Genomic DNA, 16,214 nt, shown 5'->3' with positions numbered 1-16,214 from the left:
TCCTTCTATGCCCACCACCAGGACCCCCATTCACACCTCCCTTCTTCCCCCCACCCCCACCTGCCTGTGAATCCTTCCCCGTTTTCTCCAGGGGAACTGATCTCTATCGGCTGGAGATCAGTTGTAATAGCGGGAGATCTCTAGCTAATACTAGGAGGTTGGCAACCCTAGCCTCAGGGTATGCTAACGCTGGCCCTGCCCAGGGCATAAAACCACTGCAGGAAATTTCTTTGGAATTCCTGCATTTTGTGGCTCCCCATTCTTGGCCACCAGTCGTTTATCCCTAGCAGTGGGCTGGCTCTTGATTTCCCGCACCGCTGTGACGTGTTGCATTGATTTGAGGGCACTTTACCAAATGAGCATCCGGCAACCCTGTGTCCCTGCCTGAGATGGGCTTTGTACCCAGGTCTGTGGGCCGCGCATCGGCCCAGGAATTGCAGATCTGCCGGTTGCAGACCGTGTCCCCAGAGGAACCGGTCGGACCAGAAATGTGAGACTTGCGCCTCCACGCTCAGCAGCATGCTGAAATGGAAAGGCCACGACGGTTCGGCAAGCAGAATTGCGCCCAGTGGCATTCCTCTTGCCTCACTACAATAATGATTATCACGTGCTTTGCATGAAGTCAGTGCAAGACGGCAAAGTCATAGGGGGCAGGGGTGAGGGATTATTCCCTGAGTTTGTGTCTCAGAGCCGTGGCTCTTCCACGGGTGTGGTTTGAGGCCAGGGCTCTTTTCATCAGTCCTGATAGCACAAGAGGCAGTGTAGCATCAGCCCAGGAACATTGCAACGACGAGGCCTTGCACGAATCGAATGATTCTTGCATTGGATGGGCAGCCAAGTTGGGAGGGTTGCCAAAGTTCCAGGTGGGGGCTGGAGTTCTGCCAGAATGACAACCGATCTGTAGATGACGGTTCCCATGGAGGAAATGGCAGCTTCAGAGGGTAAGCTCTATGACATCGCATCCCTGCTGAGCTCCTTCCTCCCCCAACCCCGCCCTCCCCAAACAGACACTGACAGTTCCAATCTGGGGACATTCCTTTCTTAAAGCTGCAGGCATTGTTTTTGTTATATTGGGGAGTTTTAATCCCCCGAATGTACGTTTTTCTAGATTTCAGACCTGGGACTTTCAGGTTTGTAGAGCGATCCCCCAGTCTATCCCTAGCTCCATTTTGTGGCTTCATTGATCACATCTTTCATGGCGTGGTTCAGAAATAAATATATTTATAAAGTTGTTGTGCTGTGGCACAATATTGCTATAATGCAATCACAATGCCTTCTGGTGGCATAGTGGGAGAATTATATGGAGAAAATGGCAGTTGACCATGTGTGTTGACATGTGGCTGTTAGATATGCAGGTGTTTTGGTTTTTAATGTTTTCTTGTTTAATGGCTTATTGGTGTAAGTAGGTAACATATTTTTGGCTGACCAGTAAACTGCAGTGATCTATTATTATAATTGATGTTTAAATTAATGTATATGAAACATGTGTGTATGTGTGTGTGTAAAGTGCCGTCAAGTCTCAGCCGACTTATGGTGACCCCTTTTGGGGGGGGGTTTCATGGCAAGAGACTAACAGAGAGGTGGTTTGCCAGTGCCTTCCTCTGCATGGCAACCCTGGACTTCCTTGGTGGTCTCCTATCCAAATACTAACCAGGGGTGACCCTGCTTAGCTTCTGAGATCTGACGAGATCAGGCTAGCCTGGGCCATCCATGTCAGGGCATATGAAACATAGGCATTTGCAAATGAAGTTAACATGTACTGCAGATTTGCTTTTGCCTACCTTGGTGGGGCCAGGTTTGCCTGCAATATGAATTTCCAGTCCCCACACAAAATATTGGGGTGTATCTAGATGGATCTGATCAACTGGAGAATAGAATTCATGCCTCCTGAACCCAACCGTCAATTGATAGTTTGCTCTTTGGTGAGAGCCTGTAATGCCTTTGCCCATTTCACTGTGGAGTGGTGTCTAATAGTGACATCCTTCTGTGCTTTATTTTTTTTCCTTTTGCATTCCACAGCAATGACGTGGGCAGCTTTTTTAGCACCTGATAAATTTTATGGCTCAGCTTTTTAGTGATGTGTGGCAATTTGCTGGTCGTATGTTTACAGCTCTTTCCAAGCTTATCTCTTATCTGCAGTAATTGGACTTAATGGCTTTAGTACAGATATTGTCATTGAAGCCGAAGTGGCGACCCTGGCACACGCACATGCATTTTACATCAAGCCTCTCCCATACGCTCTGAATGTGTCGTGTGGTTCTGGGAGAGTCGAAAGTCTGTTTTCCCCATTATAAAACTATTCCCGTCCTCCTGAATTTCTGCAAAGACAATTGCATGGAATAAAAGATCCCCATGAATTCTCACATTTGGGAATAACTCGAACGCGTGAACCTGCCTTAAACTGAGCTAGACCCCTGGTCTATCAAGCTCAGTATGGTCTACTCTGACTGGCAGCAGCTCTTCAGGGTCTCAGGTCAAGGTCATTGATAGGGTTCCCAGGTTACCCCTCGCCACCAGCGGGAACTTTGTCAGTGTGTGGGTGGCGGTGGTGACCTGCGCGTGGCACTTCCAGGTTTACCCCAGGAGTGCTGACATCGCCCGGCACACTCTAACACATTTCCTCCAAAAACTCTATGGAAACCACAGAGTTTTTGGGGGGAGAATGTAGACAGGCTGGAACGTGTCCAGAGGAGGGCAACAACGATGGTGAGGGGTCTGGAGACCAAGTCCTATGAGGAAAGGTTGAAGGAGCTGCATATGTTTAGCCTAAAGGGGAGAAGACTGAGAGGGGATATGATAACCATCTTCAAGTACTTGAGGAGCTGTCATATTGAGGATGGTGCCGAGTTGTTTTCTGTTGCCAAGAAGGTCGGACCAGAACCAACGGGTTGAAATTAAATCAAAAGAGTTTCCGTAGACATTAGGAAGAATTTTCTAACAGTTAGAGTGGTTCCTCAGTGGAACAGGCTTCCTCGGGAGGTGGTAAGTTCACCTTCCCTGGAGGTTTTTAAGCAGAGGTTAGATGGCCATCTGTCAGCAATGCTGATTCTGTGACCTTAGGCAGATGATGAGAGGGAGGGCATCTTGGCCATCTTCTGGTCACTAGGGGCGTGGGGGGGAGGTAGTTGTGAATTTCCTGCATTGTGCAGGGGGTTGGACTTGATGACCCTGGTGGTCCCTTCCAACTCTATGATTCTATGAATGCTAGAGAATGCTAGAACGTCCCGTCACAATGCCAGCGCTCCCGGGATAAACCTGGAAGTGATGGCATCATGCCGTGCATGGATCCCACCCCCCTTCAGCTGGCCTGCTTCCACCCACTGGCCAGCTGAGAGGCGGCAGGCAGCCCTGTTAATTGGGGGCAGTTGCCTGCCATAACTGGGCATTTGGCAACCCTAGTCATTGATATCACCTGCTACCAGGTCCTTTTAACTGGAGATGCTGGGGAATGAACATGGGATTTTCTGCATGCAAAACAGATGATCCTACTACTGAGCCACAGCTCCACCCCTTTTCTTCAATGGCCAGAAATACTATGGCTGGTTGTTGATGGGGAAAGAAAAGTACTCTGGACGTGCTCCAAAGCACCCTTTCTTCTTTACGTGCAACTAAGCTGAGGAGCTGGCAAAAGGTTCTCGAAATGCATCATCTACTACAGCTCTGTGGTGCTCAGGGCAATGTCTATAGTTCTTTTCTCTTCCATTTTGGTCTCACAACACAGCCCTGTGAAGTGTGTTAGGCTGAGCGAGTGTGAGCAGGCGAAGGCGAAACAGTAAGCTTCACCCCAGAGTGGGGATTCGAATGTGGCTTTTGTCAGGTCCAGTCTCACATTTTTACCACTACACCACACCCCTCTCCTCTTCCAGGTGCCTCCTCCCTAAACATATACTTGCAAGCCCTAAATTTCTGAGAACAAAGGGCTTTAACCACTAGGCACACAGCCCCACAAGTGGAGACTCAGTAAACCTAAGCATCCAGCCTCATTCCTTTCTCACTATTTCTGTCTTTCTGTTTCTTCCTTTAGGGGAAAAGTGTAAATATGATCCCTCCTTTCGTGGCCCTATCAAGAACAGGTAAGAAAGCTTTGGGAAAGGAGCTGGTTGGGTTCTAATGGGTTATTGGCCAGTGGGGAAGGGGCGGCGTTGGCATGGTGGGGCAGAGAGGTGCCCAGAAGTACTTGCCAATCCATTTCCTATCTGAGAATGGGGGGTTGCTCCAGAGGCCCTGGCAATATTCCACTTCTTCGTGTGAGGAGCACCTGGAGAAAAGCAGTTGATTTGACACTTCTTTTAGTTTTGTCCCACTCTCTTCAATGCTGTTTCCATTTGGAGAGGCAAGGTTGCCCCCAAAGTCCCTGCTCAGTAGGAGGCACTCTCCCACTTTTGGTTTGTTGAGATGCCGGAGGGAACAAATGCCCTCTGGTTCTCTTTAACCCTGCTGGCAGAGACTCCAGAGAGACCGGTAGGGGTGTGTGTATATGCACTAGGGTTGCCAGGTCCCTCTTAGCCACCGGCAGGAGGTTTTTGGGGCAGAGCCTGAGGAGGGTGGAGTTTGGAGAGGGGAGAGGCTTCATTGCCATAGAGTCCATTTTTCCCCAGGGGAAATGACCTCTATCGGCTGGAGATCAGTTGTAGTACAGGAGCTCTCCAACTAGTACCTGGAGGTTGGCATTCCTAGTATGCACTAGGGTTGCCAACTCGATTGGGAAATTCCTGGAGATTTTGGGGATGGAGCCGGGGGAGGGAAGGGAGTGGGGCCTAATGCCATAGAGTCCACCCTCCAAAGCAGCCGTTTCCTCCAGGGGAACTGATCTGTGTCATCTGGAGATCAGTTGTAATTCTAGGAGAGTTGGCAACCCTGTGCATATCTGCGTGTTGAAGGACAATTGGAAGATGGCATGCGTAGGGGGTACACTGCAGGGCATCTTGCCCAGGGTACCCCCCTCAAATAGCCCTGGTAGTGTGGGTGGGGCTGAATAGAAGCCCAGATGCTCGGTTCCTCTAGGAGGGGAATGGGTTGTAGTCCCAGGAGCAGCGAAGTGGTGATTCCCACTCACACTTGTCTCTAAATTGCGCCCCCAACTTCAGGTTTGGGTGACTTATTGGGGGTTTGCCAGTGGGGAAGAAAATTAACTCTGTGCATGCTTAGAGGCATCCTGTACAGTCGCTTCTCTCACAGCTAGGGTCTGACTGAAATGTGAGGGCTCCAGTCAGTGTAACGCTCGGACAGACTTCTGTGTCCTGCTTTCTCGTGCATGGAGCATGTTTCACCACTCCGTTCCTCTTTTTCCAGGAGCTGTACTGATATCATTTGCTGCGTCCTCTTCATGGCCTTCCTTGCTGGCTACATCATAGTAGGAATTCTGGGTAAGTAGTACAAAAAGCAGTTTTCATCAGAGCAGGGAAGAGGAAAATAGAACCACATTACAGAAACCCGGTTTGGTCTACTTACTATACCATTCTGCCCCCATGCTTGGTCCCTGCTTAAAGAATTCTGTTGGTGAACGAGAGCTATTCACATGAAGCTGCCATATACTGAATCAGACCCTTGGCCCATCGACGCCAGTATTGTCTACTCTGACCGGCAGCAGCTCTCCAGGCTCTCAGCCAGAGGTCTTTCACATCACCTACCTACCTAGTCTCTCTAACTAGAGATGTCAGGGATTGAACCTGGGACGTTCTGCATGCCAAGCAACCCTAGATTCTTGGTCAGAAAACAGGGATAATAAATTCAGAGGAACGGCCCTGTTTTAATCTGTGAAATGTCGGGGGGGTGGGTTCCTCTCACTTCCATTTCCTTCTCTCTCCTCTTATACCAGCCTGGCTGTACGGAGATCCTCGTCAGGTGATTTACCCCAGGAATTCAACCGGTGCCTATTGCGGAGTCGGCGACAACCGGTGGGTTTCATGAGCACAAAAGACTGGAATTTGTGGCAGGAAGTATGACTGGAAGCTCACCTTCTCCTCCCTTCCCCCCTCTTTCATCAGTCCTACCAAGGGCAGCCCCTTTAGCATGGGCTTCTGCATAGGGTTGCCAACCTCCAGGTACTAGCTGGAGATCTCCCACTATTACAACTGATCTCCAGCCGATAGAGATCTGTTCCCCTGGAGGAAATGGACGCTTTGGCAACTGGACTCTATGACATTGAAGTCCCTCCCCTCCCCAAACCCCGTCCTCCTCAGGCTCCGCCCCAAAAACCTCCCGCCGGTGGCAAAGAGGGACTTGGCAACCCTACTTCTGCAAGCTGCCTCTTGGGACCCTTGGCTCACAAAGACCCCCCTGCCAAGTCGAGGGCATGCAACTGTGAGGCACCTACCTGGGACAAGCTCAGTGCTTTCCTCGCCAGTTAGCTGGGGTGTTTTTTTCGTGTTCCATTAAAGATTTTTTAAATCTTATCCCCAACTCAATAAGTTAAGTGGGCCTCAGGGAAACGTATCAGCAGGTATCACAGCATTCGTCCTGCACCCCACTTCCAGCAACACATGGGGGGGGGGGTGTCACTGCTTCCTTCTGGGAAACATTGTTAAACCAAGTAAGGAAGAAACTTCACCTAGTGCATTTCTGCCTTCTGAATTTATCCAGTTTCGTCAGTATCTTTACTGAAAGCGTTTGGCTTTGCATCTGGCACGGCGACCGAGCTGTTGACCACCACATGCCTATTTAGAGGCGCTTCCCCCTCCATCCTTCCCTATTTTCCCCTTTTTGTTCTCTTCCATCATTTTAATCTTTCTGTCTCTCTCGCTGCAGCAACAAGCCTTTCGTTCTCTACTTCAACATGATAAACTGCATCACCTCTCTAAATGTCATGGCTGCCGCAATGAATGGCTTACAGTGCCCTACGCCACAGGTAAGGAAGCCCTGCCTTTGAACTGTGGTTGGAGCAGGAGGTGGTGCGGGGAGTTGGGACCCCAGGCTCCTCTGGTGGGATCGAAGGTTGTCCCCTAGTCTTCTTTTCCCATTATTATTGTCGTTATTGTTATTAGCTGCCTTTCTACCTTGCTGAGCTCAAGGTGGCTTACAATGTAACTAAAACAATTATTAAAAAACCCTAAAAACACAATTTGAAATCTCAGTTATGACTGTCAATAAATAAAAACCAAATTAGTCAAATGTCGTCCTAAATAAAACTGTCTTCAACTGCCTCCTTAAGATCGAACGTGAGGGGGACAACCTCCCTGGGGAGGTTGTTCCATAATTGTGGGGCTGCCACCAAAAAGGCCTTCTCTCAGGTGCCCACCAAACCAACTCCTTTGATTGATGGGACAGTCGGGAGGGCCTCTCCCTGTGATCTTATTTCCCAGGCAGGAACATATGGGAGAAGACAGTCATTCAGATACCCGGGTCCCATGTAGGACTTCAAAGGTCAAAAGGCTCAGGAGCAGATTGGTATTGAGTTGGGCTCGGGAGCAGATTGGTATTGGGGTCACGTGCTCTCAGTAGCTGGCTCAACCAGCAGTCTAGCCACAGTGTTCTGCACTAGCTACAACATCTGAACAGTCTTCAAGGGTAGCCCTAAGTAGAGTCCATTGCAGTAGTCCAGTCTAGATGTCACTAAGGTATGGATCACTTTAGTTAGATCTGACTGAACCAAGAACAGGCTCCTGTGCCTGTAACAGCCGTGTGAGAAGCAAAACTTCAAGGAGGAGCATTTCCCCCCTTCATTGCCTTATAGCATGGCAAGAAAAGCTTCGCTTCATGCATTTCTCCTTGGCAGAGAGGCACAGGAGCAGTAAAAAGTTGGCTACCCTAGCTATGAGAAGAAGGCAAACCATTTCAAAACCTGGGGAGAAGGGGCATCACCTTCCAAATATTAAGTACCCTTCCTCCAATGGGCAGGAGGAGGACAAAGGAGGGGGGAACATGAGATTTTTGAAATTATGTATGGGGTAGAGAAAGTGGAACTAGGGAAACTGGGCAGCCAGTAAACAAGCAGTTTGTCTAATCTATCCTTGATCCCCAATGTAAGGAGCACACTGTCAGTACCAGTGATCGTTTGTCCTGGGAGTCTGCAGACGTTGAAGGACTCCTGGAAAATAATAGCCACCACTCCCTGGCCACCTGTGCGGAGGTTTGGGGAGGACCCACATAACCAGGCTCAGTTAGTGGTAACCAGGCTCAGTTAGTGGAGACAGACCTATTATGCTATTTCCCTCCAATCATACCTCTATTTTGCAAGCCTGGTCCATTTCCTCTTCCTGTAACGTCCCAGAGCGGCCTGCAGTTTTCATAGAACCATAGAGTTGGAAGGGGTCATACAGGTCATCTAGTCCAACCCCCTGCTCAATGCAGGATCAGCCTAGAGCGTCCCTGACAAGTGCTTGTCCAGCCTTTACTTAAAGACTGCCAGTGAGGGGGGAGCTCACTACCTCCCTAGGCAGCCGATTCCACTGTCGAACACTGATGAAAAAACCTTTTCCTAATCTCCAGCCGGTACCTTTCCTCCCACAATTTAAACCCATTGTTGGGAGTCCTTTCCTCTGCTGCCAACAGGAACAGCTCCCTGCCTTCCTCTAAGTGGCAGCCCTTCAAATTGTACCCCCTCGACCTCCTCTTCTCCAGACTAAACATTCCCAAGTCCCTCAGCCTTTTATGCCTCACTGCTCTGGTTACTGCACAGTGCTAGCGAAGAGGTGGGGGGAAACAGGGCCCTCGCCTTGCTGACTCTCAGGATGCTAAAGAGATTAGATAGGCAGAGAGTATCCTTGCTTTGATAAATCCCGTCCTGATATGTACCAGCTCCCATCTACATTGAAATAGCACATTCATCAAACATCCTGTGTCAGGTAAGAATTGCCCCCAGTACCAAAGTTTTTAATCCTACTTGTTATTTTCCTTTTCCTCCCCAGATCTGTGTCTCATCCTGCCCTGCCAATTTCTCTGTGGTCCTTCCCACCCACTACATTCCGGGCACGAAGCCTTCAACTGTGTGGAAACAGCAGTGGTGCCAGCCTAGCATTAACCTGACCACGACCCATCTGGTGAGTCCATGCCGTCGACTTGTTTTCCCCCTTGCATCGCCAGCTTGGTCCCTTCTCCCAAGCGACACCTCCTCGGAGGCTGGCTTTGAGCCCGGTCTTTGTTTGTGTTGCTTATAGTCTGCCTTTCTCACGGAAACTCAAGGTGGATTACGCAATGTAAGTCGGTCCAGTCGACAGGAGGTGACATCTAACAAGCAGCTTTTCAGAGGGTAGCTGGGGTGGTCTGTAGTGGAAGAGCTAGATTCGAACCCAGTAGCACCTTAGAGACCGACAAGATTTTCAGGGTATGCGCTTTCATAGAATCATAGAGTTGGAAGGGACCACCAGGGTCAGAGAGTAAAAGCTTCCTTTGTTATCTGACAAAGAGTGTTGATTCTCAAAAGCTTATACCCCTAAAATTTTGTTGGCCTCTAAGGTGCTACTGGATTCGAATCTAGCTGTTCTGATAAACAATGTAATATGTGTGTGTGTAAAGTGCCGTCAAGTCGCAGCTGACTTATGGTGACCCCTTTTGGGGTTTTCATGGCGAGAGACTAACAGAGGTGGTTTGCCAGTGTCTTCCTCTGCACAGCAACCCTGGTATTCCTTGGTGGTCTCCCATCCAAATACTAACCAGGACTGACCCTGCTTAGCTTCTGAGATCTGACAAGATGAGGCTAGCCTGGGCCATCCAGGTCATTGCAAATAATGTAATAGGACCACATAGATATATCTGATAAGCAATGTAATAGGACTACATATATATGTGCCGTCAAGTTGCAACTGACTTACGGCAGTCTTAGCAAGGGGCTTTCAAGGCAGGAGAGGTGGTTTGCCATTGCCTTCCTCTGCAGAGCTTTCCTTGGTTGTCTCCTATCCATGTAATGACTCTGCTTAGCTTCTGAGATCTGACAAGATTGGGCTACACCCTGCTGCCTTCCCTTCCATGAAATGGTATTACCTAAGCAGAAATATATGCACACGGAAACAGATCGTATATATTAGTAGTATAGTCCAAAGACCCATTTTCTCTGTTGAAGCATCTTCCTGAACCATTCTCTTGTAATGCTGCCCTATTCCTTTATAAAATCATCTGTGCCAGGGTTGAGCCCCAGAACCTGTTTTTGACACTAGAGTTGAATCATGGGATATGTCAATTAATAATAAAGGAGGACATGGCAGAGTTTTGTGAAATTCTACATTGTGTGGAGGAAGAGGATAGAGAGATTCCCCCCCTCAGAATATTGTGTGTGTTAAGTGCCTTCAAGTAGCTTCCGACTCATGGCGACCCTATGAATCAATGTCTTCCAAAATGTCCTATCTTTGACAGCCTTGCTCCGATCTAGCAGATTTAGGGCTGTGGCTTCCTTTATTGAGTCCATCCATCTCTTGTTGGGTCTTACTCTTTTCCTGCTGCCCTCAACTTTTCTTAGCATGACTTCTAGTGACTCTTGTCTTCTCATAATGTGACCAAAGTACGACAGCCTCCGTTTAGTCATTTTAGCTTCTAGGGTCAGTTCAGGCTTGATTTGATCTATAACCCACTGATTTGTTGTTGTTTTTTGGCAGTCCACGGTATCTGTAACACTCCATCACCACATTTCAAAGGAATCTACTTTCTTCCTATCAGCTTTCTTCAATGTCCAGGTCTCACACCCATACATAGTAATAGGGAATACGATGGCATGAATTAACTTAATCTTAGTGGCCAGTGACACATCCTTACACTTAAGAATCTTTTCTGGCTCCTTCATGGCTGCCCTTCCCAGTCTCAATCTCCTTCTGATTTCTTGACTGCAGTCTCCCTTTTGATTGATGATGGAGCCAAGGAATAGAAAGTCTTCAACAATTTCAGAATATGGGGACTCACGAATGAAACAGGCCTGTCTCCAACCGCGCAGCTCCTCAAACAGATGAGCATTTCTGTTTGTGGAAGAGCGGCCCGGACCTCCGTCCACCCCCACCCCCCATCCTTTAGAGACCCATGTTGCCCCTGTGCTGTTCCAGAGGGTCTCCTGACACCCCTCCCCCCCCCAACAAATCTGAGGAGGACTCAGTGGGCTGTCATGGGAGGGGGAAGCGGGAAAGTCCCGCTGCATTAAGTCCCCAGATGATTGGATAAAGAACATTGATTGGCAGTAGATTCAGTCTATAGCAAGACTGGCTTGAGGGGAAAACAGAGCACAGCAGGGGAAACCCAGAAAGGGAATGAAATGAGAACAGTGTCCTCTGGGTGCTGAAAAGAAGGGGGGGGAGGAATAAACCTTTCCGGTTGGGTTGCCAAACCAGAGCAAGATCTCTGTGTGGAAGCAACCACACTGTCAAACACATTTAACGTGACTAGTGTTAGAATTACGCTGCGTATATTATAAGCCTTTCAGCGTGATCCAACCAAAGCAAAGCACATCCATGAGAGATTGCGGGGCTGGACAATTAAACATGTGCTTTCATGCCCAATGAACAACTGGACTGAAATGTGCTCCGCTTTGGCTAGATCATACCCATAATATTGGTACAGCAACGAGACAGAGACTATTGTTCAGGGTGGCTGATCCAGTTCTCCCCTCCCCATTTGCTCTTCACAACATCTCTGTGAGGTAGGTTAGGCTGTGAGAAAGTAACTGGCCCAAGTGAGCTTCCATGGCAGAGTGGGGATTCTGCCATAATCCTAGTCCAGCACTTTAACCACCGCAACACCCTGGCAATAACAGTCTTCACATGAACAAATGAAGCTGCCTTATACTGAATCAGACCATCAAGGTCCATCAAAGTCAGTATTGTCTACTCAGACCGGCAGCAGCTCTCCAGGGTCTCAGGCAGAGGTCTTTCACATCACCTACCTGCCTGGTCCCTTTAACTGGAGATGCCGGGGATTGAACCTGGGACCTTCTGCATGCCAAGCAGATGCTCTACCACTGAGCTACAGCCCCTCCTCTAAGTTCTCCAGGGTCTCAGGTGGGGGGTCTTTCACATCACCTACTTGCCTGGTCCCTTTAACTGGAGATGCCGGGGATTGAACCTGGGACCTTCTGCATGCCAAGCAGTTGCTCTACCACTGAGCCACAGCCCCTCTTCCTAGCAGTGCTGACCTAATTATACCCGTTGCTACTCTTTGGAACTGACACTGTTCTTGTCTTCTATACATTTGAGCTGGGAGTCGGCACAGAAATTACAGAGGGACATCCATGTTGATCTGGGGCAGCAAAACCGAAAAGGTGGTTTAATTAGTGGCCGCCGCCGCTGAAATTTCTCTCGAAACCTTTCTTATCACCCTCTGAAGGCGTCATTCCTAGCTGGACCAGTAAAATACTGACATGTACTTTTCTTTCCAGACTGTGTCAGAAATAGTCAACAGACAACTTTGTCCTGAATTCCTGGTCCCATCCACAGCAGGTAAGTGCCGTTTGCAGGGTATGGCCAGTGTGGGAAGGGGCCATGGCTCAATGGCAGAGCTGCTACTTGGCACACAGAAGGTCCCAGGTTCAATCCCCGGCATCTCCAGTTAAGGAATTTGGTAGCAGGTGATGTAAAAGACCTCCGCCTGAGACCCTGGACAGCCGCTACCAGTCTGGGTAGACAATACTGACCTTCATGGTCAGTATTCAGTATGATTCAGTATAAGGCAGCTTTGTGTGTTCGTACTTCTGGATCTGAGGGCTCTGTAACCTTGATTATTTTTTTGGAGGGGACAATTCCACTAGGAATTATAGTGACAAAAACAATGAAATCCTGTTAGTCTCTGGTGAAATCTCCAGTTTGGGGGAGGGGAGGAGTAGATCTGAGGAGAACTTTAGGATTTAAATTCTCTCCCATTCAAATCTTGTGTATTATCATCATACACACCAGCTTGGGATGCATTTGGCCTTTGTTCCTGGGTTTTTGCATGTCTGAGGGGAGACCTTTAGTAATTCTTCAAGGGAGGAGCTCTGGCCGAGGACTACAACATCTGCTTTGTAGGCGCAAGGCCCCAGGTTCAGTCCCGAAGGTCTCAGTTAGCAGATGTTGGGAAAGCACCTTTCTCTGCCCTAGATCCAGTCAGAGTAGACAGTACTGAGCTAGATGGCCCAGGGTCCTGACTTGATATAGGACCACGTCATATCTTCAGCCAGTCCTAATTTTGACTTCTCTCTCTCTCTCCCCTCTCCACCCCCCCCCCTCCAGTCTTCAATCGCTGCTTCCCTTCTTTAAATATCTCTCAGAACAATTCTAACAACAACCTGACGAATGAAACCCTGGATAAAATCACTGCTGGTTCAAAGTAAGTCCTCAAATTCCGAATCTCAGACAAATCTGCCTTGAGTCTGAGGCGATAAGGCAAGGGTTGAACATTTTCAATAAGGCTTCTGAACTCTCTGAGCGAGCGCTTCAGGGAGCCCCTTCACTCCCTCGTGCGCCCCGGCCTTGTTCTCAGAGCTAAACTAGGCGGTATGGCGGGGGATCTGTGTCCTACTATTTTCATGGCCTGCTATTCATGCATAAAACTGAGGGTCGGAGAGTGTGTGCTTTTTATTGGAAAAGAAAAGGAGCAGGCAGGTATCAGGAGCTAAAGGCAAGAGACTAACAGAGGTGGTTTGCCATTGCTTTCCTCTGCATGGCAGCCTTGGTATTTTGTGGTGGTCTCCTATCCAAATACTAACCCGGGCTGACCCTGCTTAGCTTCTGAGATCTGACGAGGTCGGGCTATACCATGCTCCATCCCTGTCTAACAACCCCTTATCTTAACAGCCAGATAGTTGAGGCTCTCAATGCCAAGAATATTGGGCTGAAGATCTTTGAGGATTTCGCGCGGACGTGGTACTGGATCCTGATGTGAGTGGCTGAGGTGGTTAGGGGGCTGGAATTGTAGAGGAGAGAATAACAGCTTTTTGTATATGTTCTGGACCATCTTTCACTGCATAAGCAAGGAACATGGCTTCTGGCTGGAACCCAGTTCTTCCTGGTCCAACATACCTTCCAGCAGTACCATTTTTCTCATAGCACTGAATTTGGAGTCCTGTAGCTGGTACTGCCAGAAGTTGCCAGGCCAGAAGCAGAACTGGAGTCCAGATTCTTGTGCTACTTCAGTTATGGCGGTTTCCTGCCACAAACTGAGAATTACTATAATGGTTATTATAATGGTTGGGGCCATGCAGGGAAAAGAGAGGGAGTTTAATTCTTCAACCTCTCTTGGTTTTGCTAAGTGAAATTGGCTTCCCTGCTCTTCTATTAGCATTGTAAAGGGGAAAAGACATGTCCTTTAAAAACATTTTTTTCCTTTAAAATATCAGAGTGTGGTGTTTAGGTTTGCAAACTGAAGTTGAAGGGTCAAACCCCTTCTCCTTTCCTTGCACAGCCTTGAGGCAAATTGAGGCTGTGCAATATGAATTTTGTCATGCCTGTTTTTGCCTTAAGGCTAGTGCCGTAGCCACTGCACTACAATGGCTCTCAAAAAAAGGTACAGGTCCCTGCTGGTCCCTACTATAGGGGAAGGTTGGCCATAGTTAAATTGTGGAACTCCCTGCCCCAGGATGTAGTGATGGCTGCCAACTTGGAAGGCTTTAAGATGGGAGTGGACATGTTCATGGAGGAGAGGGGTATTCATGGCTACTAGTCATGACGCACACCTAGTCTCTCCAGGATCAGAGGAGCATGCCTATTATCTTAGGTGCTGTGGAACACAGGCAGGATAATGCTGCTGCAGTCATCTTGTTTGTGGGCTTCCTAGAGGCATCTGGTTGGCCACTGTATGAACATACTGCTGGACTTGATGGGACTTGATCTGATCCAGCATGGCTTTTCTTATGTCCTTATATCCCAAAATCCACTGGTCCTTGCTCAGCTACTCAGAAGCAAGGAGATCAGGGTGAGATTTGGGTCTGGACGGGCATGCAGTTGGCCACAGCATGTAGGAGAAGGTCACCTTTTTCTCACTCAAATTTTGTCTTCCTCTTCTCCCCCTCCTCGCACCCCAAGAGTGCTGGCAATTGCCATGGTACTGAGCCTTCTGTTTCTCCTGCTGCTGCGTTTTACTGCTGGATTTCTGGTATGGATTCTCATCTTTGGTGTGCTGGTCATCATTGCTTATGGTGAGTAAAATTATGATTCATCCATTGAGCAGGGACAAAGGGACGGTTAGCCCATGGCTCAGTGGTAGAATGTCTGCCTTGCATTCAGAAAGTCCCAGGTTCGATTCCTGACATCTCTGGTTTAAAAGGTCAGGTTGTCGGAGATGTGAGAGACCTCTGCTTTGAGACCCCCGGAGGGCTGCTGCCAGTCTGTAGACAATGCTAAGAGATGCTGGAAGGGTGTGATTCAGTATAAGGCAGCTTTGGATGTTCATGCTTTGGCATAAGACCCCATGGGAGGGGCCATGGCTCAGTTTGTAAAGAGACTAGGCAAGTAGGTGATGTGAGTAGACGGTCTGAGTAGACAGTACTGACTTTGATGGACCAAGGGCCTGATTCGGTATAAGGCAGCTTCATGGGGGTGATTATCTGGTGGTTTTCTCATGGGGCAAGCATGCTCATCTTTTTCCCCCTGCTTGGGCAGTTTTGATATTTTCCCTGAAGATTATAGTCGCGTAACATCTGGCATGGGAAGAATGGCAGGAGAGCACCAGCTGGTGTCTAAAACTGTGTTTGTAATATTTATTCATTGCATTTTTAATAAAAGTGGCAGCAAATAGTCAAGGCAAAGGAGAATACCAGGAACCAGTGTGGTGTTGTGGTGAAGAGCAGTGGACTCTATCAGGGGAACCGTGTTGGTTTCCCCACTCCTACACAGGAAGCCAGTTGAGTTACCTTAGGCTAGTCACAGTTCTCTCTGAACTCTCTCAGCCCCATCTACCTCACAGGGTGTCTGTTGTGGGGAGAGGAAAGGAAGGAGATTGTAAGACAGTTTGATTCTCCTTTAAAAACGGTAGAGAAAGTTGGCATATAAAAAACCAATTCTTCTTCCACCTGCATTACTGGTAGTCTGCAAAAGACTGTCTGTGGCCATGTTTTAATGGAAAAGCACAGCTGAATGGTAGAGCATCTGCTTGGCATGTAGAAGATTCCTGGTTTACCTTCAGTTAAAGGGACCAGGCAGGAGGTGATGGCAAAGGCCTCAGTCTGAGACTCTTGGGAGCCGCTGCCAGTCATTTGTCCCCAGCCCAAGTCTGACACTCTAACCTCTATGCCACACCGGCTCATAGAGATGGTGTTCACTGAGATTGTGTTGCAGCCATTCTAAAGTAACGGTAACAATAACTACAACCAGATCCACTGGACACCTTTT

The 16,214-nt window shown here is 48.5% G+C and overlaps 1 protein-coding gene across 1 annotated transcript in view; it reads left to right on the top strand.

Moving 5' to 3' along the window:
* Window positions 1-389: 389 nt before the first annotated feature.
* SLC44A4 (solute carrier family 44 member 4) overlaps window positions 390-16,214 on the top strand; it is a 31,753-nt gene continuing 15,928 nt past the window's right edge. Inside the window, exons 1-10 of the mRNA XM_056844610.1 lie at window positions 390-476; window positions 3,934-4,073; window positions 5,293-5,366; window positions 5,819-5,897; window positions 6,748-6,847; window positions 8,847-8,978; window positions 12,290-12,350; window positions 13,119-13,215; window positions 13,683-13,766; window positions 14,910-15,022. Of these exons, the coding sequence (XP_056700588.1) occupies window positions 390-476; window positions 3,934-4,073; window positions 5,293-5,366; window positions 5,819-5,897; window positions 6,748-6,847; window positions 8,847-8,978; window positions 12,290-12,350; window positions 13,119-13,215; window positions 13,683-13,766; window positions 14,910-15,022 (967 nt within the window). The remainder of the gene's footprint in view (window positions 477-3,933; window positions 4,074-5,292; window positions 5,367-5,818; window positions 5,898-6,747; window positions 6,848-8,846; window positions 8,979-12,289; window positions 12,351-13,118; window positions 13,216-13,682; window positions 13,767-14,909; window positions 15,023-16,214) is intronic.

Source organism: Euleptes europaea, chromosome 1, assembly GCF_029931775.1.
Source record: "Euleptes europaea isolate rEulEur1 chromosome 1, rEulEur1.hap1, whole genome shotgun sequence".
Lineage (NCBI taxonomy): Eukaryota > Metazoa > Chordata > Lepidosauria > Squamata > Sphaerodactylidae > Euleptes > Euleptes europaea.
Note: the sequence above shows the minus strand (reverse complement) of the source record. Positions and strands in the feature narration are given on the sequence as shown.